This window comes from Pyrgilauda ruficollis, unplaced genomic scaffold, assembly GCF_017590135.1.
Source record: "Pyrgilauda ruficollis isolate IOZ18807 unplaced genomic scaffold, ASM1759013v1 scaffold286, whole genome shotgun sequence".
In the NCBI taxonomy this organism is placed as follows: Eukaryota; Metazoa; Chordata; class Aves; order Passeriformes; family Passeridae; genus Pyrgilauda; species Pyrgilauda ruficollis.
In genome coordinates this window covers 135,978-163,654 of record NW_024524222.1, presented here as the reverse complement: position 1 = coordinate 163,654, position 27,677 = coordinate 135,978, and the positions used below count along the sequence as shown (strand labels likewise).

Sequence of the window (27,677 nt, the reverse complement as noted above, 5' to 3'; positions counted from 1 at the left end):
GTTGTTTTCTTTTTTAATATGAGGTTTTCTTGACCTAATATTGTCCTCTTTTTCTGATTAAACATATTATCCAATATCTTCTGTAGACTTCAAATGCCCACCCATACTTTCAGAGTAGCATAACGAGTTTGCACACAGGATGCTGATATAATTGTACAGGTAATTTTTACATACCTACTTTCCCCAAACCTTGTTCTGCTACTAGGGCAGACTCTGAACTAGTAGAAGTAGTATTTTTGTCATCTTTACACTGGGTGCGTGTACCAGTCCCAAACAATGAATTACTATTTACATAACAGGACTGGGACTAGAAATCAGCATTTCAGGAAAGAGTAGATTATTCTTGCCATGACAGATTTGCAGTCCAAGACAGTGTTAAGCAAAAAAAGATGTGTCATCAACTGGTAACAAAGAGAGTGTGAGGAGGAGAGGGCAAGAATGTTCTCCAAATTTGATTTCATGGTGGTTTTCTGCTGCTGGATGGACAAATCCAGCCAAATTCAGTAAAATTACCTGGTTCCTCACTTTTGTGAAGTATTTATATTGAAAACTTTGCTTCTTAAACCCCCAAAATATTACTTCAGATTTTTCCAAAACGTTCTAATGGAACAGAAGTATGGTAATGAAAGTAAGTGATGAAGCACCTGTTAGTTAACTAGCAAATGTTCTCATACCCAAAATGTGCTTTATTTTATGTTCAGAGAAAATCTCAGGTTCAAATCCTATTTTAGCCTTCACAAAAAAAGTGAAATTCATCAGGCCCTAAACTGGAGGTTTATGCAATGGTCTCGTTGTTGAATGAGGTCCTGGGAGGTGTGTACCATTCCTGGGTTTGCCAGTGGTGTTCACACAGGCTCAACTGAAGCCAGGCTTTTCCCCCTACCTCCTAGGTGTAAAACCTGAAAATTACCAAGAAAAGTAGACAGTACATCAAAATTTAAGACAGAAAAAAGATTGGCAAGCCTCAGCAGTGAACATGAGATGAGCACTGAGGAACTGACGAAATCAGTCTCACTGGCAGAAGTAAGCAATTAATACGCAGCCAGAGTAAACACTCTTCATCTCAGGGTTCAGCAAAACAAAGAGCTGAAACCCCCTTATCTTTTGCATTTTTCCCTCCCCACATGTGTTCTCTGAAGGAACAGAGAAAATTGAAGTCTCAGAGCTTTTTTCCATTCTTTAGTCTGACTAAAGGTGACTCCGGCTCAGAGCAGCAAGGGTCATCTCCCTCCCCCAGATCAATATTTTAATATGACTTATCAGAGCAAGAATGAATTGTTTACTTTAAAACCTCAGGATCCCATAAAGGGAGAGGGAAAGGTGTCCACTGGAAGCAGAGGCTTGCAGCAGCTGCCCACTGCTGGGAACTCAGAAAAGAAACCAGGACTCCAAAGATTCGAGTACAGACAGTCAGCAAAATGTCCTGCGAGAGAATCCCAGTTCTGCCAAGCCCTAACAACACACCAGAGGATCCTTTGGCTGTTGTCTCCAATGGTAAGTGCCTTCCTGAGCAAAATTTAAGTGAGGAAAAGGAAATGCTAAAAGAGATTAACAAAAATAAAATAGTGCAGGTGGATTTCCAACACTAAGCACTTCAGCGTACTAAAATATCCACACATACCCGGGGCTCAACTGTGTGATTTAACAGGATTTAATGTCTTGGACCTAGGGATCTCTACCTGCACTTGGAAAGAGATTACGCTTTTGTTAGGGTAGTGCAAACCACCCTGTGTATTGTTTTTAAGAAATGGTGTGGTGGGGAAGCTGACAGACTTTCCGGAGCACCAAGAATGCTTCCAGGTCTGGCCTTGTGGGAAGGACAGGTTCTGTGACCCATCTCAAAAAACTCTTGAAAACCCATTTTTCTTCACAATGCTCCTCTGCATTGGAACATCCCAATGATGTTCTTTACACAAATGTCCAGCAGAAGAGAAGCAAAAAGGGGATTTTTCTCTGATGTTTACTTTGTTTTCTCCCTGTAACTTTCCCATTATTTCGGGGGTTTTTTTCCACCTTGCAGTACTAAAAACTAGTGGCCATTTCTCTTTCTTGCATGATATTTTGTCTTGGAAATATTCCTGTTGATTTGCTGGAAGCTTCCATGTAGCTGAGAGACTAAAAATTGCCTGTTTGCAGTGGCATCAGCTGCCTTGCTTTCTCCTTACGTGTTCTGCAGTGAAGTCGAGTCCTTCTGCCAGGATTTCTGGGCTTTCCTGCTCTGCACAGGATTGCCAAGCTTTTCTTCAGGGAGCTTCATTAGTAGGAATTTGCATGATCCTTCCCCTCTGCTGCAGAGAGAAAGCTGAGTAAAATGTGTATGAGGAAAGGTAAGGGAAGACACCAACACTGAGGTGAACTAGAAAGCCAGGTACAGCAGCTCTGTCCCTTTGGCAATCATTTCTCACTCTCACCAGCTGCAGCATAGGCACATTTACCAACACCAGCCCCGTGGACCTCAGGGCTACAGCTGCATCCTTACTGACAGAATGTTCTGGCATGACTGGGTTTTTGCCATGATTAATTCCAAAGACTCAATGCCATGTGATGCTCAGGGTGTGCTGCACTCATCTCCTTCTTTCAGAGATGTCTCCTTCATAGCTGGGACTGCATAGGCGCCTGACCTGTGGATCTGCACATCTGCCTGTTTTGTGTGTGTGTGTGTGTTCAAACGCTCAGCTCTGTCCCACTGCAGCACTACAGACTCAAAACACAGACAGAACCAGTGGGACATGAAAATCCCTTGGATGTCAGCCACGCCCGAGCATTTCTAAGCTTGCTTTTGTGGCAGGGATGGGAATGCCAGAATATTACTGTTGTAATAATCACACTGGAGAAATGAAACAGCCTGATCTGGTAATCAGACACTGAAGGTCCATTTCAGAGAAATCTGCTGGTCTGTCCACCAGCAAAGGGCACTCAGAACCCAGCTTCTACTGACAGCTTGTGGCACTGAATTATCACAAACCCTTCCCTGAGGTCCCTGATGTAAATGAAGAATTAAACCGATCCAGAGCCCTACTATGTCTGCCCTGACCTATCAACACTGGTTGAACTACATTACAATTGGGAAGAAGATGCAGATAAGATACAAAGTTAGATCACAGGGTGAGGAGACCCCTGTTACACTGTGAAGAGCAGGCTGGTGGTTCAGTTGTGTCAGTACAGGTGGGCAGCAGCTCGTCTGGGTGCCTTGGCATCACCTCTGTGCAGGCACTTCGACATTTGACGCTGTAGAATTGAGTGGGCTGATTTGGGAGCACTGTGCTCCCTTCACAAAAAAGGATTGCTGAAAAGGCTAAATCCAGGGAGGAGTTCTCAGAGGATGAGCCTTTTGAGGGCTTTAACTTCCTTAATACTCTATTGCTAATGCAGAACCAGATTCAGAAGACTGTTGGAGAGTCTGGGTTTACTACACATGAGGAGCAAATTCTCCACAGCATGTAAAATGGGAATGCATTTCTGAGCTTAAAAATAAGTGAGAGGGGAGTTGAAAAGCACTACAGCAAGACAACCCATTCTCACCTTTTGGCACAAAAAGACAACTGCATCCCCTCCCAAGAGGCTTCTAACCAGCACACAGGGGATTCTCTTTTGAGCCAGAAAGTTCAGATTTCAGTACTTAAAAAAAAGGTTACTGCTGTTCACCCCAGCCCTGGTTTCTAACCTCCCCCCTTCCATGTGCTCCTCCTTCTCTGTTTTCTCTGCCTCTCTGCAGTATTCAGATGTGATGATGGCATATAACTGAACTTCCATGGATTACAAATCCCTGTGCAGCATGTTTGTGTGCTCTTAATCCACTCCTTAGTCCACATAATCTGTTATGGGATGTTTTCTACTCTCAGACTGAGAGTGTGGTGAAATGTTATTTGGCTAGCAGGCCAAACACACAGAGAAACACTCTGAAAACATCCAGCCTGTGCAGAGATGAGCACCACAGCTCTGGACCCTAGAGCTTAATTCCCTGATGCACAGGTGCTGATGTGTCCCAGAAGAACATTATGGAATAGCACAGGGGCAGTGAGACCAGGACTACAGACCAACTTGGCTGTCTTATATGTGGGCTACTCAAAAATGCTGCTAAAAACAAGTATATGAAGATCAAATGTAATCCCCAGCATTTTGATTCCTCAGGTCTGACATAGCTATAAAAGTCTGATGCTGATTCTGAGCTGACCCTACCACTTAGAGGAAGACACAGGCCCTTGCAGAAATTACTCATCCCTCTCCTCAGGAATTTGCCTCTAGAATAGTACACATTACTTTCTACGGTGCTGTCCATCTCCCTTGTCTGTAAGGGCACTCAAAGCCACTTAGCTTTTACATTCCCACAGCTAGCAGAGACACAATATCCACCTCAAACCAATTCAGGATCCTGTGTCCTGCCTCCTTGTGAGGACCCTGATGTGCCACATATAAATATGCACAAACCTGGTCTTGTGTCTGTTTTGCAGGTCTTTGAAAGCCCCTCTGCTGAAGTCTGCAGTGTGCCTCCATCACTCCTTCCACAGGCTAAGGACCTGCTCCCAGAGCTGTGGAGTGTGACAATGGTGTTTGTGTCCAGTCTATCAAACGCCATTATCACACTAAATAGTTCCTGGCAGACAAGGCATCGGGTCAGGAAGCTTTGGGACCTCTGGCAGTACATCTTCCCACTGTACTGAGAAATAAACAACTGTGGTACGTGCACAACAGGATGACTCTGCTCCTTCTTTCAGAGGCAAAAGCACCAGAATATGTGAGAAATCCATACTCTCACACATGCACTTCCAGATCCCCACTGTAAAGCACATCAGACATCTTAAGGAATCACCACTACACTGCCATCATTAGGAATGTGGATTTCCTTGGCATTAACAGGGCTATGTTTACCTCTGAGAGGTCAGCTTGTGATTTTCATTGAACTGACGAGGACAATAAACTGAAGGTAATTAGCCAATAGAGTGAAACACCATCTCTGACTTTGGGACCAAACTACAACATACATTTGGAATATTAATTGGTTGAGATGCTCATGGCATTTTTCAAACAGAGCACTTCCCAAAATTCTGATAAAAACCTATTGCCTCTGCCTTGAAATACCATTTATCCAATGCTTTTAGCTTTGTTCCCGTCCCACCATGCTCAAGCCCCTTGCCTGATGTTCTAAACCTCCTGTTTTGGGAACAGTCACAACGTCCTCACAGAAACTCTTCTGAACATTGTTGTAAAGAATAGGCATCACCTGTAGGAACTTCCAAAAGCCAGGTACCAGCAGTGCACTGTGAAGCCTAAATCGCACTGAATAGTCCAAGATTTAGGCTCAAAGGATGTTTGCTCTGATTTGCAATGGAAGTGGTAACTTTAATATTTATCAGTGTGTTCCAAACTTCACCTTCCCTGACTTCTAAGTAACCCAGCATGCATATGCATATGCAATACTGTGCAAAACTTAAATATATTGATGTTTCCATAGCAGCTGAACCACAGGGCCATGGATGTAGACACAGAGATCTTCTTCTCCAATACCAGTCCACAGAAGCCTGTAAGGAAATCCAGGAGATGGCTTAGTTTGTTTTCAAAACCTTGCCCCAGTGTTGTATCTCAGGCACCAAGAGCAGAGGATCAGCTCCTTCCTTTGTTGCTGGCAGCAGCATCAGGATGATTACAAAGCAATGTCAAAAGGCAAGACTAAAGTTATCCCCTCAGGTCACTGGTGCGTGTCACTGCTCCATGTCCTCAAGAGTAGTTTCACAAGGTGGGATAGTGACACTCAGTGTTCTGAAGAAATGAAGTCTCTAGGTTCTCTTGCCTTCTTGGGCATCATTTTCTTTACTGTTGATGAGTTTGGCAGATTTTTGCTTTTAGTGGGTGCTGCTTTCCTCTGTTTTTGATGAGTGGTTCGGAGAGATTTCAGCCCCAGCATCTCACAGTACTCATTGCACTGGTGGAGGGCTCTGAACTGCTCAATGAAGGAAAAGGAGCAGTTGCCTTTAAACCCCTTGTATCTGTAGTAACAAAGGGAAAAAAACAAAACCAAATGGGAATTCAAGACTCATTTTCAGCACAGGGAGGCAGAGTATGACTGCTGACTCATAAGCAACTTGAAAACATTAAGCAAGTCTCTTCTACCCATGCTGGCTTGAAGCATCCACTGCCACAGAAACTCAGACTGGGTCATTGGGAGGTGAGAGGAACCAGGTAACAAGTGGTGATAGAAGAGGGAAAAGCATTAGAGGCAAAACTCTGTGGGCTGGGTCCTGGCACTGTCTTTCATGGCATTAGGTTGGGAATAAAATTGTCTGCTGGCTACTTTTCTCAGTAACAGACACATGAAATCCGTGCTGCACCATTCTCTATGAACAGTTCTGTTGGCCACCATGAAGAAACAAGGTCGTTGCACAAGGTGTTTCAGAACTAGAAGCTGTTTCCATCTAAACATGTACATCATTTCCATGCTATGCTGCTCCCCTCCCCTGGCTGCCTACGGGGTCTCAAGGAGCCAAGCCCCCCAGGGAAGATGGAAGGAATGTTCCTGAGGAAGGCAGTCTCATCCAGCCTCCGCTGTACCTCCCACCATGAGAAGTACAGGGCACATGTATCCCTCTTCTCCTCACCGTGCCTCTGGATGCTGACAGTCCTCCCAGGGCCTGCTTTTTAAACTGCATCAGCTTATTTTAAAAGGTGCACCGGCTCTTCAAAGAGCCTTTTTTGGTTGAATTCTCAGGATGGAGAAGGGAAAAGAAAGGCCAGGGCCAGGCCTCTCCCTTTTTAACCTTAATCAGTGCCTGTTCTACCCTGTTCTCTTGGTTTGTTGGACATCCAGTGTCCTCAGAGGTGAACTGTGAGTTGTGACTACACAAAACCAACCAACCAAGATTTGGTTCTGAAATGAACAGAGAATGCTCATTCCCATCATCCAGAGTAGGAGTCTTCCTCAGGAAGACTGTGCAGTGCTAAAGAGAATACTGCTGCTCGGAGAAGGTCAGGCTCCTGCTGACAGACAGACCCTGCTCTGGAGACACTACTCAGCTGGCTCTGAGCAGCAGGTGAACCTCAAAGGGATTTTCCCCTCCTCTCCAAGTAAACTGTGTGTTTGTTCAACCAAAGCAGGTTGAGGAGGCATGTCACTGTTACCCCAAGACTATATCCTGGAGTCCAGCAGGGTCAACGGTTCTCTTGTTCCCTTGGAGAAATCAGAGACTTCAGACTTTACTGAGCTGCTCTCAAGAGCTCACATGTATTGTGTTGGTGGATGCACCAGACATACCCACAGAACAGGAATTCCACAGGCAAACACACCTGCCCTCAGCAAGGGAATTTCTTCCATCCAGCACCAAACCAAACCAAATCTGCCTTAAATCTGAAGGGGAAATGTTGGATTTGCTCTCAGGCTTAAACTCCCCAATGCCTCTTGTTACCATGTGGAGTAAAGCTAAACTTGTCAGTGCCCTGGAACCAGGCAGAGTTTCAGATCCAGACTTGGCAACCAGCACTCCAGTTAATGACCATAACTGTGGGTTACCGTGCTCCTCATTCCCTCCTTTGTGTGCCCTTCCTGGACAAATCCCTGGGCCCTCATGCACACTGCGTGCACAGAGTCAGGCACTGTGCTGTGTATTTCCATTCGCCACAGAAGCTACAGAGTAGCTGATTTAAAGGCTCAGGAGCAGCACTGTGGCCGCATTAAAAATGCTTCCCTGGCATTCCTCTTTCTAGATCCACTTCGCCCTCTCCTGACAGAACTGCAGTGCAGCTCCTGCAGCACATTCACCACACCACTGCTTTGGGCTCCTCTGCTTTCCAGTTCCCTGGCAAAACACACAGAGCAAGGACAAAAGATCCAAATTCCTTCCTCCACGCATCGCGGGCTGCTTTGGAGTACAGAAGAGATACGTTCTGTGTCCCTTCTGCCAGCACAGCTCGAGCCACACCAGTCCCACTCTGCATTTCTGGCTCACTAGAACCATGTGCTCTCCCTTCATGGGACCAGGTTAGCTCTCAGCAGCTCGGCTGAGCACAGCCCAAAGCAGCAAGACCCAGCAACACGCAGGAGTTCTGGGCACTGAGTTGATTTTCTCCACCCATGTTCACAGAATTAAAAATCCAACTGCAGACATTAATACAGAGATCTTCTTTCTAGGAAAGGAGCATGAAAACAAAATACAGGACCAGGAAAAATCTGTCATCTTGCAGGAATACCATTAGTTAAATACCTAACAAAATGATATTCAACATTTTCAGGAGGTTGTTCATTTAGGGAAATTATTTTCCTTTCTATATGCCTGAGCTGATCCTTACTATAGCTTGCATTGTGTGCTCACTTCCTCCTCCCCAAAACAATGTGTGTTTTTATAGAAATCATTTCCCACAGTGAGCTGGACAACATTCACGGAAGCATTTTTATAAATCTTCTGATTCCTGAGAACAGTGTTGCCTAAATAAAACATCTATTACTTTTTTGGTTTGTAACAGGATGATGTACATTCATTTCAACTGCTTTACTTTGGATCCACAGCTGCAAGAGTAAATCAGTAAATCAGTCTAACTGAATGGATGCCAGCCTGCAAATGTTCAAGATTCTCCCAGAATATTCTAGAGTCATGTTTTTAATAATTTAGATGACATTGTGAAGTTTCTTCTTGTATCTGAGGTATACAGACATGGTCCCATTTAGAATAAAGGCTGAACACATGACCAGATCTTCTTTCTCCTGCCAAATTCTCAAAGCAGAATATGAAATTAAAGCACTTACCTCCATCCCCTTTCCTTGTCCAGCAGCCACTGCCTATTCCTATCCAAAACTCTGCTGGCCCATGTTATACCTAAAAGCCTTAATTAACTTAAGAGAAGTGGACTAAAGTTAGAATATGACAGGCCTACATCTTTACACGTATGCTTAACTTTCCCTAAAAGAGCTGAAGCCTTTGCAACAGCACTAGAAAACAAGCTCTAGCAATGCCCTGAATAATCTTTTGTTACGGCTCAGAACTGCTGTTTTTGAGAGAGAAAGGGGAGAGATACCATCAAATCCCTTTACAATTGTCCTTGTTTATCAGGGAAGTGGCCAATACACAGCATCCCACTGAGAAGTGTCTTTATAAAAGCTTGTGTCACAAATACTTATCCCAAAGCTCTGGCACTTCTGCTGGCTGCAGGAGGGATTCCGGGTTGCCTTTACCCCGGACTGCAGCCAGTGTGTTCAGCCCTACCTTCCTCCAGCTGATGGAGGAGCCTTACCTGCTGTCACCAGAACCCTTCATGTCACTTGTGAAATGCCCTTTGGACAAGCCCGTTTCAAGGGAGGCATGCATGAAAAACAAAGCTCAATGTACAGGGTAGCCCCATTCTTTCATAACAAAATAAAAGCGTTTCCTCTACAGGCAGGTTTCCATAAATATGAACACGAAGAAGTTAAAACACTTAGATAAGGACTGTTTTCTTCTAAAGTTAAAGCAAGAATGAATTTCCAGTGCACCCTCCCCCATCCACATTTAACTGTGAAGAGACAGAGCAGTAAAGCACAACCATGCTGCTGAGAAATCACGTTCACTCACCCTTTGGCCAGGGTTGCTATGCCAACATCCGTTAACTTCATCCCTACACCTGCAAGGCAGCAAGGAAAACACAGAGCTTAGCTTGCACTGGAATTTCTAGGACAATATTCACATATGGAGGCATTGAATATTATTTATTGAGTCACCTTTTTCGCTTTAATTATTTGTCACATTTTTTTCAAAGCATTTTCAAGTACCCCAGTTAAGAAGAGGATGTTCTCTGTGTCACCAGCAGTTTCTAGAAGTCAGGCTCATGCCACTATTTTACAGCTGTCAGGGAGATCAACAGCACAGCTTGTTTCCTGTGCTAGGATTTTGTTCTTTCTCCTCCCTTTAAATTACTTCAGGGATCTTGTTTAGGTGCCTTTTTGTTATTTTTCCTGCCTTCACATATAAAAGAATATAGGATATTTCCTAAGATTCCAGCTTTTTCTGTTTTTCTTCAAGAAGGGTCTCTCTTCCCCTGTTCCAAATACATTGCAGGACTGAAGAGGAGTCACACCCATGGGAGCTGAGGTAGCACTTAGCAAACACGAGGGTGTTTCTTCACTATTCTTCTTTCTTAAGGAATATATTTCTCAAAACTAGCCAGGACCCCACCCCAGGAGCATTCCACTGTTGAGTGACTGTTGGTGAGTATTCAAATACAAGCAAGGAGGAAGGACTAGGGTGTCATTAACACCTGAAGTCTTTCACTCAGCAGCTATTTCATGAATCTCGGGGTGCTGAATGAAAAAGGCAGATTTGGCTCATACTGAGTGTCCTGATTCACTAAGGTACATGTGAAAGAACAACTCCTCCATTAAGAGTGTGATTTAGTTTTCTTTTCCAAACTGCCCTCTTACAAGAACATAAGCTAGATAAAAATTGCCCCTACTCAGACAACTCACCTTGCAGGTCAGTGACAAGCAAGTTCCCATTGGTCTTCTCATACACCCAGTGCTGAAAGGTGCAACACTTCTGGCCAGCCTCTGAGTCTCTTCTCAGGAAATTCACTTCCTTGCCATCCTTGACAGAGTATTTCACAAACTCCCCAACCAGCTCCTCCTCCACTGTGGCATAGGGGATGTTATTAGCAGGGCGATGAATAAGAAAAATCTGAATGATTCTGAAATCAAGGGATAGAAACATAAAATCCTGAGAATTCTTTCAGTAAGAGGGTAAGAAACAGACAAAAGTGGTCAGTGATCTCAGAATGAACAGCTACCAACTCTAAACCAAGCTGGAAGAGCTGTAACACTGTTCCCAGGTTTCCTCTTTCCGCTTTAGTCCTAGCAATCGGTGCTTGCCATGGCACAGGACAGTATACGTAAGCATATATGTATAGAAAATATATATTTATACTCACTCTGGTACTTCTCCAAAGCCTTCCAAGGGTTCAGCTTCAGCTGCATATAACTTTGCATACTCTCTTGCAGTATTTTGGACATAGCATTCCTGTATTACAACAGACACGCCCATGGGAATATTGCTCAGAACATTCAGCGGATCATCTGTTTGAATTTGAGGACAGCTTTGGCCCACAAGTCTGGGTTACAAAGGCCGGGGGCAGCTCACCTGCAGTGCCAGACTGTAGTTCTTCTGCAGCAGCTCGTCCCTGCTCTTGGTGCCGTAGGCGAGGGCGCTGTGCACCTTGAGCACGCAGGGGTGGCCGGGCGCGAAGGCGGGCGCCAGGCCCTGCAGCACGCGGCTGCGGAAGGCTCTGCGGTGCATCCCCTCGCCAAAGTGCAGCCCCTCTGTCATTATCGCTCCATGCAGCGTCCCACCAAAGTAGCTGGAGCTCAGGGGGTCTTCTCTGAACATCAGCTGCATGAACTCGATTTCTTCCACGCCTAAAACACAACGGGAATCTCTGCAGGCACATGGAGGGGTGGCATGCATGGGACAGCAGATGCATCTCTCCAGAAAGGAGGAAAAAATGCTCAGTGGAAGCACAAATTGTGTCACTGAGGGCTGGGATCTCAAGCAGCTCCTAAAAGGCAGCTCCTTGTATGACCTAAAGCCAGCATGGAGAAAGGTGGCAGCTCAGGATCATAAGGAGAGAAGACAGTGTAGCAAACAAGTCTGTTGCAGATGAAATCAAGGAAGACTCTGGATTTCACCCCTTTAAATGATCTTTGGAATCCAAATGCAAAAAAAATTCATAAGGGGGAAAACAGTTAAGCACTGAGAGAAACCAAAAAATTCTAACTGCACTTCAAGTGTCTCTAATAATAACATTTCAAGGACCATCAGTAAAGAAGATAAATAGGAGAACAGAGCTACACAACAAAGAAGTCCTTCCAGCTGTCCCTTGCAGTTACCTCTGGTTTAGCCTCTGTACACTATTGCCTCTCTTCAAAGCACAGAGGAAACACTGCACAGATAAGGCCAGAATTAGAACACTCCTTAATTCCACCTAAAATTCTCTGATTAAAAGTTATACAGTGCTGCTACACGAAAAGTCCTGTCTTTATTTTGCACAAGGAAATAAATGCTTCATTTTAATTCTTCAAGGAAAAGAAAGAATAGTCAGCATGCCAGCTGAAGGCCTGGACCTCTGCAGGCTGTTCAGGAATGACAACCCCACTGGCAAGGCACTATCTTTAGCTGCAGCACAGGACACATGCTGGGTGTCACTGAACACCAGTTAACACATAGGGAAAGCATTCCAAAGCTCCATGCCTGCCTTTCTCCTGGAGTACAGTTACACAGCAGGTGACCTGCAAGAACCATGCGTTTGTGCCAAAGAGCTGCCAGTGTGTGTGGGTGTGGGTGTGGGTGTGTCTGTCTGTCTGTCTGTCTGTCTCTGTATGAAGCCATGCAATGCTACTTCACTTTATATTTACCTTCATAACTCTGAAAACTTGAAAGACGTTCCAATACTAGGAGGAAATAAAAAAAAAATTGTAGTAAAAAACTCTGAATGGAAACTGTCATTGTCATTATTATTAATCAAAACTCTAAACTGGGGCTTACCTGCAGCAGTCAGATGAAACTCAGCAGTCACCTTTCCATACATGTTATTCAAGCAGCAATAATACATTCCCTGGTCTTGGTAACTGGCTTCAGCTATTTCCAGAGAGACGGGAGAGACATCCTGGGCACTGGAACAGAGCATTTTGTGCTATCACATATCTTACTTTCTTGATAAATTTGATCTCTCTGCACTGTTTACTTGTTAAAACACAGCACAATTATTTAGCAGATAATGACATGTATTAATACTACAATTGGTATTGCAATACAACAATCAAAATCAGAAAAGTTAAAACAAGAAGAATCAGAATAGAAAGTTTAACCAATTCATGCAACTTTTTCTCTCCACTTAAAAGAACATCTAAGAAGAATCCTTCCTACAAAATTTTTAATCTCCTCAGAAGTGTGCATTTTGATGGAAATGTATTTTCTTTCTTTTTTTTTTTCTGTAATGTTAATTTTGTATTTTTGAAACATTCTAAACAGTTTTTTAGATTAGAATGTCATTACCGCTACAAGGAAAATAACTAATTTCATTAAAATGGAAAGGGTAAATGCTGTTAATGCCCTTAAGAAGCTTTTATTTCCACCTTTCTCTCAGTTAAATGTCTTTGATATTTTTTTGAAATCTGGCTGTGAACAAGCTGAGAGGTGATATAACACAAACTGTGACCAATATCAATGCATTGTGAGAAGATCTGCCTCCTACGAATAGCAAAGTTACCCCGAAACTCCCAGTCCTTCAGAAACATTCCCTTACCTTCTCTGCAGCTGAGCCAGTACCTTGGAATCTTTAGTCCATGTAATGGTGGAGTCACCATGAATGTCACCAAACTGACAGCACAGCTTAATGCTTCCAGAGCAGTCGGGGAATAGCTCTGCTTGGATCTTCTTCAGCAGCCTGGGGGCTTGAAACAGAAGAACAACAGTTTAGGATTTGAAGACAATTACATTGTTTTGGCATTTTAACATTGCACGTTAAGAACACAAATGCTGAAATCCCTGACAAGTAATTATGACTTCTTGTGTCTCAATACTAATAACTAGTAGAATTTTTTAGCTGATCACAGCCTGGAAAAAAGTCCCAAAAGGCCCTACCTAGCCTGGATCTCTGCTAGGACTTTTCCCTGCCTCACAGAACCCTCCAGACACTTTGCACATGGGCATGGTGTGGGCAGGGGGCTGGAGGGGACTTGGAAAGAAAGGGAATCGACATATACTTAGAGAAAGGTTTTGGGATCACAACACAGCCCCACCCCAAGTGACACATCCCTGCTCGATGTAAGGATGTAAAATGCCAGATGTTTCCATCTGTGTTAATTCTGAGCTGTTGCACTCTGAACGAGGTAGCATGGCATGTGTCCCTCGGGGATCCCATTCCTGCAGATCACTGTGTACTGGTGTTTCTCCAGTAACACCCACTTACAGGGTCAGGCACACTGCCATGGTTTTCCCCATTCCCAGTTCCAGGCCCCATCCAGTCCAGGTCTCCCCACTGGACTAGCAGTCCCTGAGTCCTGGGGCATGTAAACCTTGCTGTATCAGGGCTAAAGTGACACAGACAGGACCTGACAGCTCTAGAAATAGCACTAGTGGCTCCAGGTTACTGCCCTGGCCAGCCTTCTCTCCTGCAGCTGAAATAATGCAAAAGAACACAGAGTATATTCCACAGCAACCAAATCGGCCTTCCCATAATGCCAGGGAAAGGGCCACAACTGTGCTCTAGAGCACAGACATACTTCAGTTGAGACTGAGGCAGAGCAGAAACAGGTGAAGAAAATTCAGTGTTATCTGATGCAGCCTGAATGTTCAGAACATTTTGCAAGTGTAGCCTCAAGTAATGGAAACAGGTCAGGCATTGCACAGTCACTGCAGTTTGCTTGTTCTGCTTTGAAGGAATATGTCTCTCCTCCCACACATCTGGTTCCCTGGCAAAGGATGCATCTTTGAACAGAGACAAGTCTGGGGTTTTTTAAATGTGATTAGAAAAAGTAGAAGTCTCACGAGACCACACAGTAATTAGAGTGTGTGAAAAGCTCCACAAATGTGTAGCTTACCTTTAGTCACTGTTCAGTCTTGCTCTGAACTATTAAATAATTTTATGATGTAAACATGAAATGTCACGTCAAAAGGTAAAAATAAGACCTTGGTCCTTGCAAACTACCCATAGAAAGAACAAATCCCTCATCTGCCCGGCAGTCACAATCCTGCTGCAGTGTTAGGAACCTTCTAGAGACTCTGACAGCAACCCGGATCTCCTTTCAGTTATACATTTCCTACATCATTTTAATATTGCTCATTTCATCCGTGTCATTTTTGCAGCAGGGCAAAGCCATGCAGAACCAGTCAGAAGTCAGCACATAGGACCTCAAAACATTGTTTATCAGTGGTATGCTGCTGCTAACAACAATACTTTGCTAGTAATAAATCCTTTGGTAACCAAGAGGGGAGAATTGCAGCTGGGAGCTGCAATGCAGGAGCATAAGTGGGAACACAGCCCTGCAGGAACAGAACAAGCAGCGGGCTTGCAGCTGCTACGTGGTGTATAGTTATGTGGTGCCATTATGCTGTTCATCTGTGAAAAATGACTCCAAGAGGCCAATGAGGCAGTGATTATTTCAAATGGGTTATAAAGCTCATGAATTGAATATACTTGCCAGCTGGGAAAAGGGTTCATCTCTGTGGCATGGGCATAGCACTTATTACTGAGTGCACAAATCTGGAAATAAAGCTCCATGAGGGCAGGACACCTTTAGCTGACTGAGTCAGTCTGAAAGAGGCTTGCAGTGCCTTTCAATAATCTTAATTTTGTACTGTAGCCACAATGATGGGAAAGGACAGAAAAGAAAATCCATTTTCTCTTACCTTTGCTATCCTTTTTCAAAATGAGTTTCCTTTGTTCTTTTCTATCCTCTTTATGAATCACGCCTCCCTCGCTCTTCCCAGACTTTTTAACACAGCTGGTATCCTTGCTGACACTTCCCCTCTCCTCCAGCCTGGGTTTTTTGGACAGAGTTGCTGGTGGTAATTTCTTCTTAGCTCCAGCAGCTACATAGCCGCTCTTTGTTGTGTCCTCTCTACATCTGATGGGCTCAGGTTCTGCAGCAGCCACTGGTATCTGGCAGGATTTTGACCCTTCCTGATTTCTTTGGCTTTCTGTGTTGACTGGGAATGGATCGAGTGTGGTCCACACCAAAGAGAATGATGAAGTTCTTCTGTGGGGTGGTTGCTCTTGAAAACACTGGTTGTTCCCTGAATCAACTGATGGCAAATTAACCAAACCACTTACTACACTCTCTGCTGTCCTGACTTCCTCCTTTTTATCATACTCAGTGGACTTAATTGAATTCTCAGCCTCAGCTATCTTGCTGGAAGGGATCAAGTCAGGACAAGACTGCTCTGTGCTAGTATTCATAATCTGTTCCAGAGCCTGGGAGCCAGTCAAAGTGTGCAAAGGAGCCTTTGCTTCAGCTTCATCTGGGTTATATTCAATAGCTCTTGGAATCTCACGTTCATTTTCACACAAGGCTGCTTCTCCTTTGGTTTCTCCAGGGACCCTCTGGGACAGACCCTTCCATGACTTGCAGGAAATTTCCAATGTAGTTAAATTTCCATTTACTTTGACTCCAGTTTGTATGGATCCAGTTTTTCCCTCATTTCTTGTGGCAGGACACGCCACTGCAGATTCACTGGGAAGGCCCTCTGAGTGGCTTACAGATGTGGGGAAGGGCAGGGTTTTGTTTCCAAGCAGTTGTTGGGAGTGTAGCCAATCCTGGGAACCTCTATCCTCCCCACTTGCTGTGCTGTGGTGCTCACTTTGAGCCTCCCTGGGCAGTGGAGCACTGACTGATGTTACACTTCCAGCTGCATAGGTGGGATTTTTTGAAGAATCTATTTTTAACCCTTCATCAGACCTGAAGGTGCTGTCAACAAAAAATGAATGCTGTTCTGCTGTATTACAAAGGGAAGCTGCAGTCTGACTCTCTGAAACCTGACTAACTCCTGAGTCACAGGAAGCTTCAGCCCTGTGTTCCTCAGGTATGCAAATCTCTCTCTGTTCTCCTCCTGGTTTACATGGTTCACAGCTGGGCACTTCTACATAAAAATCTCTTAAAAATGGCTCCCCAGAAGGGGGAGGGACTGCTCCTTCTTGTTTTGCTGTTTCTGTCAGTTGGTCCGTATTTTGGGGTAGATTCTTATGTGTTCTTATGTTTTCGTGAATCTGAATTAAACTAGGTGATTGCATTACATCACTGTATTTCTGTGCATTAGAAACAACTTGAAAATCCTGACAGCCATTATTTTTTGAGAGATGGTAGCTGTCAGAATTAGTGAAATTTGGTGCACTCAAGCCTGAGTGATTTCCTTTTTCTTGTAAATTCACTACACAACTTTTATGTATGGTGTTAACAGAAGAGTGTTCTGCATGTATAAACTGGCTGGTATTTTCACAGGGGAAAATGTCTTCCTCTTCAAGGAAATAAGGCAGTTCTCCTCTCACTGGATAGGAGTCCATAAAATGACAGCCTTCTCCAGGTACAGACTCATTTGTCATGGCTATGTTGTATTCAGTGTGAAGTAACTGTCCAGCTGTCCCATGTGACATATCTGATATGTCAGCTTTGGGACATGCTAAATTACAACTCTGAGTATTTTGTAACCTTTGAGGAGAATCTGCTTCACAGGTTTGGGCAGCATTATTAACAGCAAGCTTCCCTTCCCAAGCTGCAGTGGATCCATTCCTGTCCGTGGCCATTGGATTTGGCTCTAAGCACTCCTGGGTACTTAGTAGGACACTGCTTGCTGAAACACAAATGGATGGTGTTTCCCTCTCATTCCCAGTGCCAGAATTTAGACAGACACCATCTGTTCCTACCACTTGTGCAAGACAAATGTTTCCTATGGATGCACTCTCACATGCTGCAGCTCTCTGCAGGAGGATATCAGAAACATTGCAGGCAGCTTTCTCAGTTCTGGGGTTATGAGCTGGTTCTGTGATGGGCTCCTGCTCTTCTATCAAATCCATTGGCAAAGGCTGATCGGAACAGGTCTCCCGCACAAAGTTCAGTTCTGTGACTTGGATATCTGTCAGCCTCGTACCTAAACTTGGGACGCCTCTGTTTTCAAATGGGATTTGATAGTCTGAGTCATCTTCATGAAGAAGTTTCCACAGCTTGTCATGCACTGCAGATACATCAGCATCTCCTTGGCACTCAGGTTCTCCAGATTCCAGAACTGACTTGGGATTAGCTTCAGACACAGCCTCATCGGCTGATCGGCTGCAGAGAATATCTGGGTTACTGCTATCATGTATGTCAAGCCCAGGCCTCTGCTCTCCCTCCCCTGGCTCATCACACAGCTTTGCAGAAGAGAGAACAGCACACAAGCATTCCTGTTTATCAGGAAGAGAGTCCATATCCCATCGAGGAGAAGGGGAAATGTTATTCTCTGACTTTTTGCCACTCCTAATAATTTGTTGTCCAGAGAAGACCTGTTGGTGACAACCTTCTCTCTTTTCACAAGGAGCACAGTGAAGAGAAGAGGTCTGTAAATCTGCATTCTTTACTTGCAGCATGTTTTCAGCAGAGAGCTGGCTGGTTCCTGCACTCTCACAAGTCCTGAAGATGCCTTCCTTTTCTGTTCTGGGCTCCATACAGAGGTTCTCACAATTCTGGGTAATGCTTTTATGATTAGCACCTTGACTCTTCAAAGAAGGAAAATAGAGCAATGTAATTAAAAATTAGAATTACAGCTTGACACAGGCCTGAAGGCTTGCATTTTTTTTAACTTTTTTTTTAAATATATTTGTCAATAGTCAAGCTTCTGACTTGTAACTGTCAACATAATGGATTGAAATCAACCTCCTGGGTCTGAGTCTGAAAGTGTTGCTCCTTAGAGAAGGATTTGTAATGAAGCTAATCAATTTTACCTCACAGTTTCTCACTGTTTTTTAAGCAGAAATAGTTTTGCAAGGTAATTCTCCTTTGCAAGTAAAGTCCCCATGTTACATTCATATCCCTCTGTTTGCACAAATGGAGTGTAACAAACAATCCCTAGAATACAGACTAAAATTACATCACTGTCTCTGGGTCTCAGCTCCCTCAAATCCACTACATTTGGGACTCCTTTTACTTTACATTGTTCTCCAGTAATCCACCTTAATGGATCTTGCCACTTCCCTGTTTCATGCAATGCAACTCAAATTCCCCTTTCCTAAAATGACACTCTCTTTTAGATAGATTTTTTGCCCTGGAGTAGCTGAAATACCTCAATATCTGTAACTATTTCAACTGCTTTAGACAGGTGAAACAAAATACCTGAGCTGTGCTTTGTCCTGCAGACTGACAGGCACATCCTGCCAGCATCCTGCTATTCCTGCTCAAAAGGCAGAAAAAGAGGAAGAACTATAATATTTTAAAGGACAGAAAGTGAGTTCTCTGGCAACAACATAGAGCAACAGGCTAATCATGCACAGCTGTCAGGAGTCCATGCTCCAATGCAGTACGGATTTTCTAAGGGATTTTTTTCTCGGTGTGTCTCCCAGGAAAGACTGGAGCCAGCTTAAGACATGGGCAACAAAATGGGATGTTAACTGCCATTCCTAGGGTAGATCCTACTGAACGAGCAGGGCTGGTGTCATGAGCTGCAGTCACTCCACGCAGGACTCCCCTGCTTGCTGTGACACAGAGCTACAGCCCCTCTGGCACAGCTCAGGCCTGGACCCTTCCCTTGCAACGCCGAGCTCTCATCTCAGCCAGATGCCCAATTACCTGGAACTTCTGTTGTGTCAGTTCTGCTTCTCTCCTTTTTGGATAACAAAATTCAAAATGATCTAAAAGTGACAGAAGTTTGTCTTGGGAAGGTCAAACCAAGGATCTCTCAGATTTTATGTGAACAGGCTGTTCTGATATGGAAAAAAATAGAATAATGGCTCTGTAACCCAGGAGTGACAGCAGCACCTTGTGCTAAGAGTGCTGAACATTGACCACTGACAGGGACCCAAGGGTGCTGACCACTGAACTGTGACAGGAACAGGGTTCTGGCTGAACGCTGGACACTGACAGGAACAGGGCGCTGGACACTGACAGGGACAGGGTGCTGCCTGACTGCTAACAGAACTTGATTCCCAGTGACACCCAGCAAAGCCTCCTGGCTCTCTGTACACTATGTAACATCACACAGCTGGCACCGCTTGTGTCTTGGACCTATTATTAATGAAGCTGCTCTGAAGCACCAGGTAAATAAAGAATTTCAGCTGGGGCTAGGCCATGAGGTCGTGAAAGGAGTGAGGAGCCTCCCACCTTATCTATCTAATGGAAGGAGAAGTCACTCAGCACAGCAGGTGCTGCACAAGACACTCTGCAAAGGTTGTTCCAGTTCGAACGCTTGGCGCCAAGGGGAAGTGTAAATCCTTGGGTCATTAGTGCTGTGATCCCGTGGCTGCTCTGTACCCCTGAGCAGACCTGATTCCCACATGGACAGGGAAAATAGCACGCCCTTCCAAAGCAGTCAGCAGTGGGGTTTGCTGCGAGCCCCTCCCCTTGCTCCCGCAGAGCTGTCTCGCTCTGGGCTCCAGCAAACGCCCCAGGGAACTTTTACAGAAACCCGTGTGCAGCAATAGATTCGTTCTTACCTCTCTAAGATTACACAGGCAGATTTCTGAGGTGTTTCTGGCTTACTATATGGGCGCTGTGAGAAACTGTCCACATTTTTCTAGTACTCCAAAAAAGGAGCAGTATTCAGGTGGGATGCTTTGCTTGGCTCATTTTCAAGGCCACTTAATTTTGAACCTACACCTGAATTTCACTGTCATACACACATGTTTAAAAATGGGGGGTTGGTGTGTGCCCAGCTCTCGTCCTTCTGTGTACACCAATACTCATTTTTTATCCAATGAAAAGTTTTGGCCATGGAAATGCAGACATACTGACTACGCACAACAAGAGTCTAAGTGGCTGCTCTGAAATTTATGCCAGGCACCTGACAGCTGCTCTTGGCTAAGAGGCTTCTGGGATTTAAATTATTGCACTGGACTTGGGGGAAAAAAAGCAAACAAAGCCTCTGGCAAACCACGGCCATGCACCCTGTCAGGAAGCTCTGGGGAGGTTAATTCCAGTGAGGGGTATTCCCCATCATAAGGACATCATGTGCTCCTCAGATGGGATTGGAATTTTATGTACCATAAAACCAGAGAAACCTATCAGCATTTTACAGGAAAAATAATTCAGTGATTTCTGACTGCTGAAGATACCCCAGTGGTGAGATTAAAGTCACTCTACTGTGACACTACACCCAGAACTGGGAGATACTTTTGCCCAGATGATCAAAAGAAAAGCATGTGCAACTGGAAAAAACTTTTTTGTGACAAATTGGGTTTTTTCCTATGCAATTAGCTACACACCTTCAAACCAGAAAAATTGGTGACAATAACATTATTCATGATTTAATAGTATTTATATATCTTGAGTCTTTACAATGTGAAATAAAAATGATGATTCAATTTTCCTACTTAGGAAAACTGGTAGAGCATCATACCAGTCTCTACAACTGTAGTGATTCCTCCAGCTCATTTTCTACCAACAGCATAAAATATGCAAGTACTTGGAGAGTACCACAGGGGTTTGAACTTTTAATTGGTTTGTATGTTTCAGCCATAATATCCAACTCTTTCATTGTTTTATTTTTAAAAATCACAGAGCTCCATTCACCTCTGTAACATGAACTCTCTGCACTGAATTCCCTTCATTGTTACAAAACCAGAGCAAACCCCTGCTGATTTGATTTAGGTTTCCAGCACCATAAGTGGAGGACGGTTTTGTGTGTTGCATATAGATTGAAAAAAAAGTAAATCAAAGCATTCTCTGCTCAAATACCAACAGGTATTTGAGAAACTTTCTGGGTTGAAAGAAGCATTACTTCGCTAAGACCTGTGCAATACCCTCCATATCAGATTTCCCTATCCAGCTGTCCAGAGGCCCATTAGTGCCTCTCACCATTATCAGACTCACTCTATAATTAGAACAGCTTAGGCTTTACTTGGGCCTTTTCTAAACCCAGATTTCCCTCCCAGCCGTAGCTGTCATTCAGAAGTACATGAATAGTATCTTTCAAAGTAATTTTGATTTTACATTATTTTGTGACAAGCAGGAACAAATCGCATTGACTTCAGCAGAGCAGCTCTTTGTGTTAAATGACAAACATGTTACTTACCCCAAACAAGATGTTCTCATCTGGCATCTGCTTTTGCTCAGACAGCCCCCAAGTCCTTTTCCTTTCCCAGTGACTGTCCTTATCTGCCTCTTCTGTCCGACACAGACCAGCCTGCATTTGCACACTTTCTGCCTCTTCGGGAATCTGTGCTGAACAGATACCTTCCTGGCTGGGAGACGGAGCTCTGGATTCCCTGCCTGCTGCTGCAGCCTGGAAAGACTGTCCTATAGTACTTACATATCTGCAAAGTTCTATAGGGTTCAACAGCTTCAAAAGGTTTCTCCTCAGACTTTCTGTTAAGGTACAGACAGCGTGCTGTGCATTTCCCTCTGGCACATTCCTTCTCCCCTCCTCCAGCAGCAGCGAGCTTTCCCCCAGCATGTCCCCGTCGGGGCTGGTTTCTGTCATTGTCCCCGAAGCCTGAGCTGTGCAAGCAGCACCTATGCCATTGGCAGAGGAATCTACCTGGGCAGGGACAGTGTCCGTGGGCTTTGGTTCATCCCTTGAGGAACCTGCAGCCAAATGGCCACTTCCATTAGTCTCTTCTTCACTTCTGGGATGTTCATTTCCAGTGGCTGCAGAAGAAACAGGCACTTGATTCTTCTCTTTGTCTTTCAAAATGGCACTTTTATCTCGGTGGTGTCCAACAGTGAGAGTCATCTCTGTCTGCAAAGCTGACTGGCTGTACATAGAGGGGTCTCTCCTTACGTTTACTCCTTTGGTTTTTGACTGATGCTCACAGAAGCCAATGGGGGTATCCATAGGCGTAGTGTTATCTGACACTTGGAACACACAAGGCATTTCACTGAGGAAGTAAGCACACCCATCACAATCCTTACCCAGTTTTAGATCATCTTCATCATCACTTTCTAATAAAAATTCTAATTTCTTTTTCCAGATTTCATCTTCATGTACTGTAAGCACATCTGAACATTCAAAGTACTCCAGGTCATCATCAGAAAAGTCATCATTTACATTTGTTACTTTCTCTGCATAAATCTCCAGAACAGCAGCAGAATTTTCAGAATCATCTTTTCCAAAATCAGTGAGATTACCTAGGGAAGTGTCTGCCTGCTCACCCAGCAGGGAATTCCTGCTTAGAGGTCTGCCCAGCCCAGGCCTTTTACATGCCTGGACATCTGCCAGAGACTGAGGAGATCCAGAGTCTTTTGTGTTAAGGCAACAGTTGCCTGTGTGACAAGTGGTTACATCTGTGGAGTGGGAAGGCACCTGTCTGCTGCAGTATTCCTCTGCTCTTCCAGCAGTGACATCAACCACACCGTTTAAATGAAGCAGGTCATCACCATCCTCTAACAAATCCTTCAGGCAGGAAAAGGTTGCCTGGGATTTAACTACATTTTTAGCATCCATGTTGTCTTCTGTGTTAGGCAAGTGTCTTGAGGGATTTCTCAAGTGGAGAAAAAACTCCTGCTTTGCTGAGTTTCTCAAGCAGTAAATGAATGATTTTTGAAGAGTCAGAACCTGATGAAATCAACACGGTCTCACCCTCACAGGGGGAACTCCTGCATTGTGCAAAATGTTCCCCATTTTGCTCATTCTGCCCTGAAGTCTGTCACGAGTTCATTTAGGTCAACAACAAATTCTGGGCAAGTTTTGTTCTTTGTATGTGGTTCTGGGTCAAGAAAAGTCATTCTAGCTCTCAGTGAAGTGCAGATCTTGTTGTGTGCACCTGCAAGTAAAAGAAACACAAAGTTTAAAATTACTTCTGAAATGGCTATAGGTATTTCCTAAAAGGTGGTCAGTTGACACATATTTGCAAGCACTTTCAAAACAAGAAATCGCTATTTAAAACCCAAGATCAGACGTTAAGGCAGTAACCCTAACCTGGCTGCCTATGCAATGACACTTACTGGCAGCACATTGCAAGTGTCCAGAGTGATCTGTGCTAGAACAAATCCTTGAGCACACCCACACATCCGTGTGGCACCTCGACAGGGGCTCTAGTACACAGCCTTTCAACTTTTCTAAATGCAAACAGGAACCTGCAGACAATGTACATTTCCACATGTACACCACTGCTGCAGCTGCCTGCTGCTTTGGTAGCCACATTGGCACAACAGCAGGCTATTCCTTGGACTGGCATCATAGAGATATAAAATCCCAAACTCTGTTTATAGAAATACCCTGAACGACCAGCCTGCTTAGACCTTTTAGGACAACTTCTGTTAAAAGCAATTTTCTTGTGCTCTGGCTTGATATTTGTCATTTCTGTGCTGAAAGAACAATGAAATGAGGCAGGCTTGCTTCAATTTCCTGCTCATATCAAGTTTTCCCCTCAAGCGGGTGTGCAGTAGCACAGTGGTGTGGAGTTCACATAAAATCCAAGTGAGATACACCAAAAGGTTTCCACTGGCTGAATCCAAAGAAAGGTGGAATCATTCCTCTCTTCCTGTAACAAAGCCCTCACCCATTTTATTACAGTACCATGGAAATACCCTTCAGAGTTCAGCCTCTCCTCTTAAATATGCATTTGCCCAATGTTTCCTGTTGCATTCTTTCAACGCTTCTCTCATTTTTGCTTTTCAGAAGACCAGATGTCTCCCTCCTCTCTTTTGGAGGTTGCAAATTATTTTAAAAGCATGGTAATTTCCCCAGCTGAAAAGTGCTTTGGCAACATGTTTTTAATGTAGATTGGCTAATGAAGAGCCTTTACTAAAGCCATTGTAGTAGACAGTTATTGTTGTCTCAGTTTGGCTGCACTCTGACATTGAGGGGAAAAGAGCTGTCAAGAATTTTCCATATGAAAATTACATTGGATTTCCATGCACTGTCAGATGCAACCACAGAAATGAAAGCAAAATAACATTCCAGGAGAAAACTGCAATAAATGATGGGTTTCCACCCAAGACAAAGAGATACTATTTTTTTAAATCTGGGAAGAAAATAGAAAGTATTAAGATTTTTTTAAAATTCAATTACTGAATTTAGACAGAAACTGGAAAGAGAACTTTTAGTACTATACCCTCTCAGCTCGTCAGGAAAACTTGTGACAGAGGATGCATAGTGAAATTCACAGAGGGAAGAGGAATGGGAGACACCATGGTAATTTACCATCAGCTGTTGACTAGTAACCTGAAAATTAATTTGCTTCTCAATAAAGTGGAGTGGAACACTTGCTGGCAGAAGACATGAGAACATGCCAGGGTGTTGTGGCTGCTTGTCCCAGCTCTCACTCTGAAAACCAATGATGTTACTTGCTGAATCAGGTCCTGGCTCACAACAGGAGACACCTGAAGCACAGCCACACAGGAGGAATTCACACCCCAGGTTTGAGCAGGTCATGGCAGGAAATACGCCTTGTTTGGCTCTCTAATCTTCTGTAAACAGATTTTCCATTTTGTACTGATCAGAACCATGGGGAATTTTTTATGGTAGTCCTTGAGGCAAATGAAACACAAGTTCATGCTCAGCAGGGTCTGGTCCTGCCTGAGCTCAGTGCCTGGGAACTGAGATTAAGGGAGAACAAAGCTGGGAGCAGCATGAGAACAAAAACCTGACAACTGTGCTTGGGTGTGATTGAGGAGAAATATTGAACTGATGCAGACCTGCAACAGTCAGATTAACAAGGCAGCAAGAGGCAGATGGAGCTGCTTCGCCAAAACCCTTTGATGGCAGGAAGTTATCAGGGTTTGTGAAAAACAATCCATGTCAAATAATATTTAACAAAAGAATGGCTGGCAAAAGCATCAAAATGGCTAAAACAATGACCCAACATTTCTGTAAGGCAAATATATAATAAAACAAATTCAAGTCAATTTCCAGAAGAGATTTTTCATTTAAAATTCATACTTTGCCATAATTCCACACTGGTTGTGAAAAGCCTGTTCACTATTCATAGTGCAAGTATTGTCTGAAATTCCAATTCTAAATATAAAATTTGACTGTTCGAAATTATTTTCCTTGAAATGACATCACTCCAAATTGAACCTTATTTTTATACGTTATTAAATATGTTCAATATTTGATAATTTATTTCAATTGAGATCAAAACAGTTTTGAATTACACTTTAACATGGAAGGAAAAAAATTTAAATTATTTTATATTCTGTAGGTAGTTTTGGTGACAAAGCCACTTCTAGTGATTTCAGAGGGACCTGAGGGATTATTCCTCATGTCAGAAAAAAAAATTAACCGACAAAAAAATATAAACTTGATTAAACTTGAAAAGTGGCCATTAAATTTTCTCTCTTGCATCACATTTTTTCCTACTTTATTAAATTACTACCAAAATGAAAATCTTCCTCTGAAAAATGACTACATAATATTTGCTTTTGCATTTATGTATTAGCCTATGCATGCTGTTAGTGGTTATAACTATTTAGAAATAGTATCAATTATAACTGTTTTTAGCTGCATTTTAGTATAATATAATCTATCAGCTGAAGTATGCACTGTATTGCTCATAGAAATAGTAGTGTAATGAATATAACAGCTATGTATCACTTATGGAAATAACAGTGTGATGAATGTACTGTGTTATAGACCTTAGCAAAACATAAGATGTGAAAAAAAAGGCTTTTGTGTAACCAAAAACAGTGTAAGGCCATCCACTGACCAACCTGTCCAAGTGATAAGATAACCATGACACAAACCAGAGCGCCGGAGGACAATTAGAGAAGACCATGTTAAAATTAAGGAGGACATACTAAAGTCTTATCAGAGGATGTGAAACAGCAGGATGGAGACACAAGAAGAAATAAAATATATTGACCTGACACCCAGCATGTCATGCAGATAAGCCGGAGTATGAAGAAGTCAAACAAAGGAGTTGCCAAAACACCAGAAAGTTCAAAAGAACGTTTGAAAAATGCATGAAACACAAGAATATGCATGTATCTTATCGATGTAACTGTATAAAGATAACACTGTCTGTATGCACCACCTCCCCCAGCACTGGAAATATTGTCCTTTTTTAATCCTATTACTATTATTATCATAAAACTTTTAAAAACTCTAAGCAATGATTTCTGTTTTTCACATTCCTTTGTAAGCAATTTTATATTCAGAAATTATTTATACAGGAAGCTTATGCATTTTAGCAACACAGAAGTGAATTTGTGCCTTTCTGTGAGGTTCGTGTCCTCTAGAGTCAGTGGAAAAACCCCCTTTATGACCTCTCTGAAGCATTTTTCTTTTATTTAAGATCTATTCATGGAGTAATCTCTGTTTTGTGTGCAGGCCCTCCTCAGCCCACACCCTTTTCAGTAGGATTCCTTCCTATCTTCCAGCAGCACTCACTCGTCCCTGACCTTGCTGGAGCTGTCCCACCCAGCCAGGAGCCACGTCCCGTTATCTGTGCGGCCGCAGCCCTGGGGCTCAGGGCCCGTCCCACGCGTTCCCATGGCACGGTGAGCACCTGGTCAATGCTGTGACCCCCCCAAAGCTCCCACTCAGAGCAGGTCCTGCCAAGGATGTGCCTCACACCCACCGGGCCAGAGGAGTGGGAAGGGGGGAGGCTGAGTGAGCCCACACGCGCGGTATCTCAGCAGAACACCGGGGGAATGACACTGATAATGCCACAGTGGTTCGCACTGGGAAACAGCCTTTCATCAACCAACACTTTGGGCTCTCCACACCGAGCTGACAGCAGTTCTGGGATACCTGAAACATGAGAGAGAGCTCCAGAAACACTGCGTGCCTCAGGGCACGTGGACCATGGCTGCAGGAACTGAACTGCTGCTGGCCACACCAATTCAGTCAGAACCCTTTGCCTTAAGGATTAACTTTCACCAAAGTTGTACGCACAAAAAGGCCAGCCTTTCTCCTTTGTACGTAGGTGCACCTGAGGAGGATGTGGATGTGAGCCACACACAGTCTGCTCACCTGTTCTTTGAACGCTTCTCCAGCAGACAGATCCTGTTTAGAGAGTCAGTGCTTGTGTGCTTTGCTTTTTTTAATCTGAGCTTTTTGGTCTGAGACAACTCCGCAGCTGCCAGCTGAGCTTCCCACTATGCC

General features: G+C 43.8%; 1 protein-coding gene across 1 annotated transcript in view; it reads right to left on the bottom strand.

Annotated features, from left to right (window-relative positions):
- Positions 1-665: 665 nt before the first annotated feature.
- Positions 666-27,677, bottom strand: part of ALPK2 (alpha kinase 2) — a 29,852-nt gene continuing 2,840 nt past the window's right edge. Inside the window, 11 exon segments of the mRNA XM_041472223.1 lie at positions 666-5,862; positions 5,864-5,984; positions 9,534-9,582; positions 10,424-10,641; positions 10,882-10,970; positions 11,091-11,365; positions 12,362-12,397; positions 12,492-12,619; positions 13,252-13,399; positions 15,357-18,195; positions 21,702-23,391. Coding sequence (XP_041328157.1) covers positions 5,809-5,862; positions 5,864-5,984; positions 9,534-9,582; positions 10,424-10,641; positions 10,882-10,970; positions 11,091-11,365; positions 12,362-12,397; positions 12,492-12,619; positions 13,252-13,399; positions 15,357-18,195; positions 21,702-23,072 — 5,328 coding nt within the window. The 5' untranslated portion in view covers positions 23,073-23,391 and the 3' untranslated portion in view covers positions 666-5,808.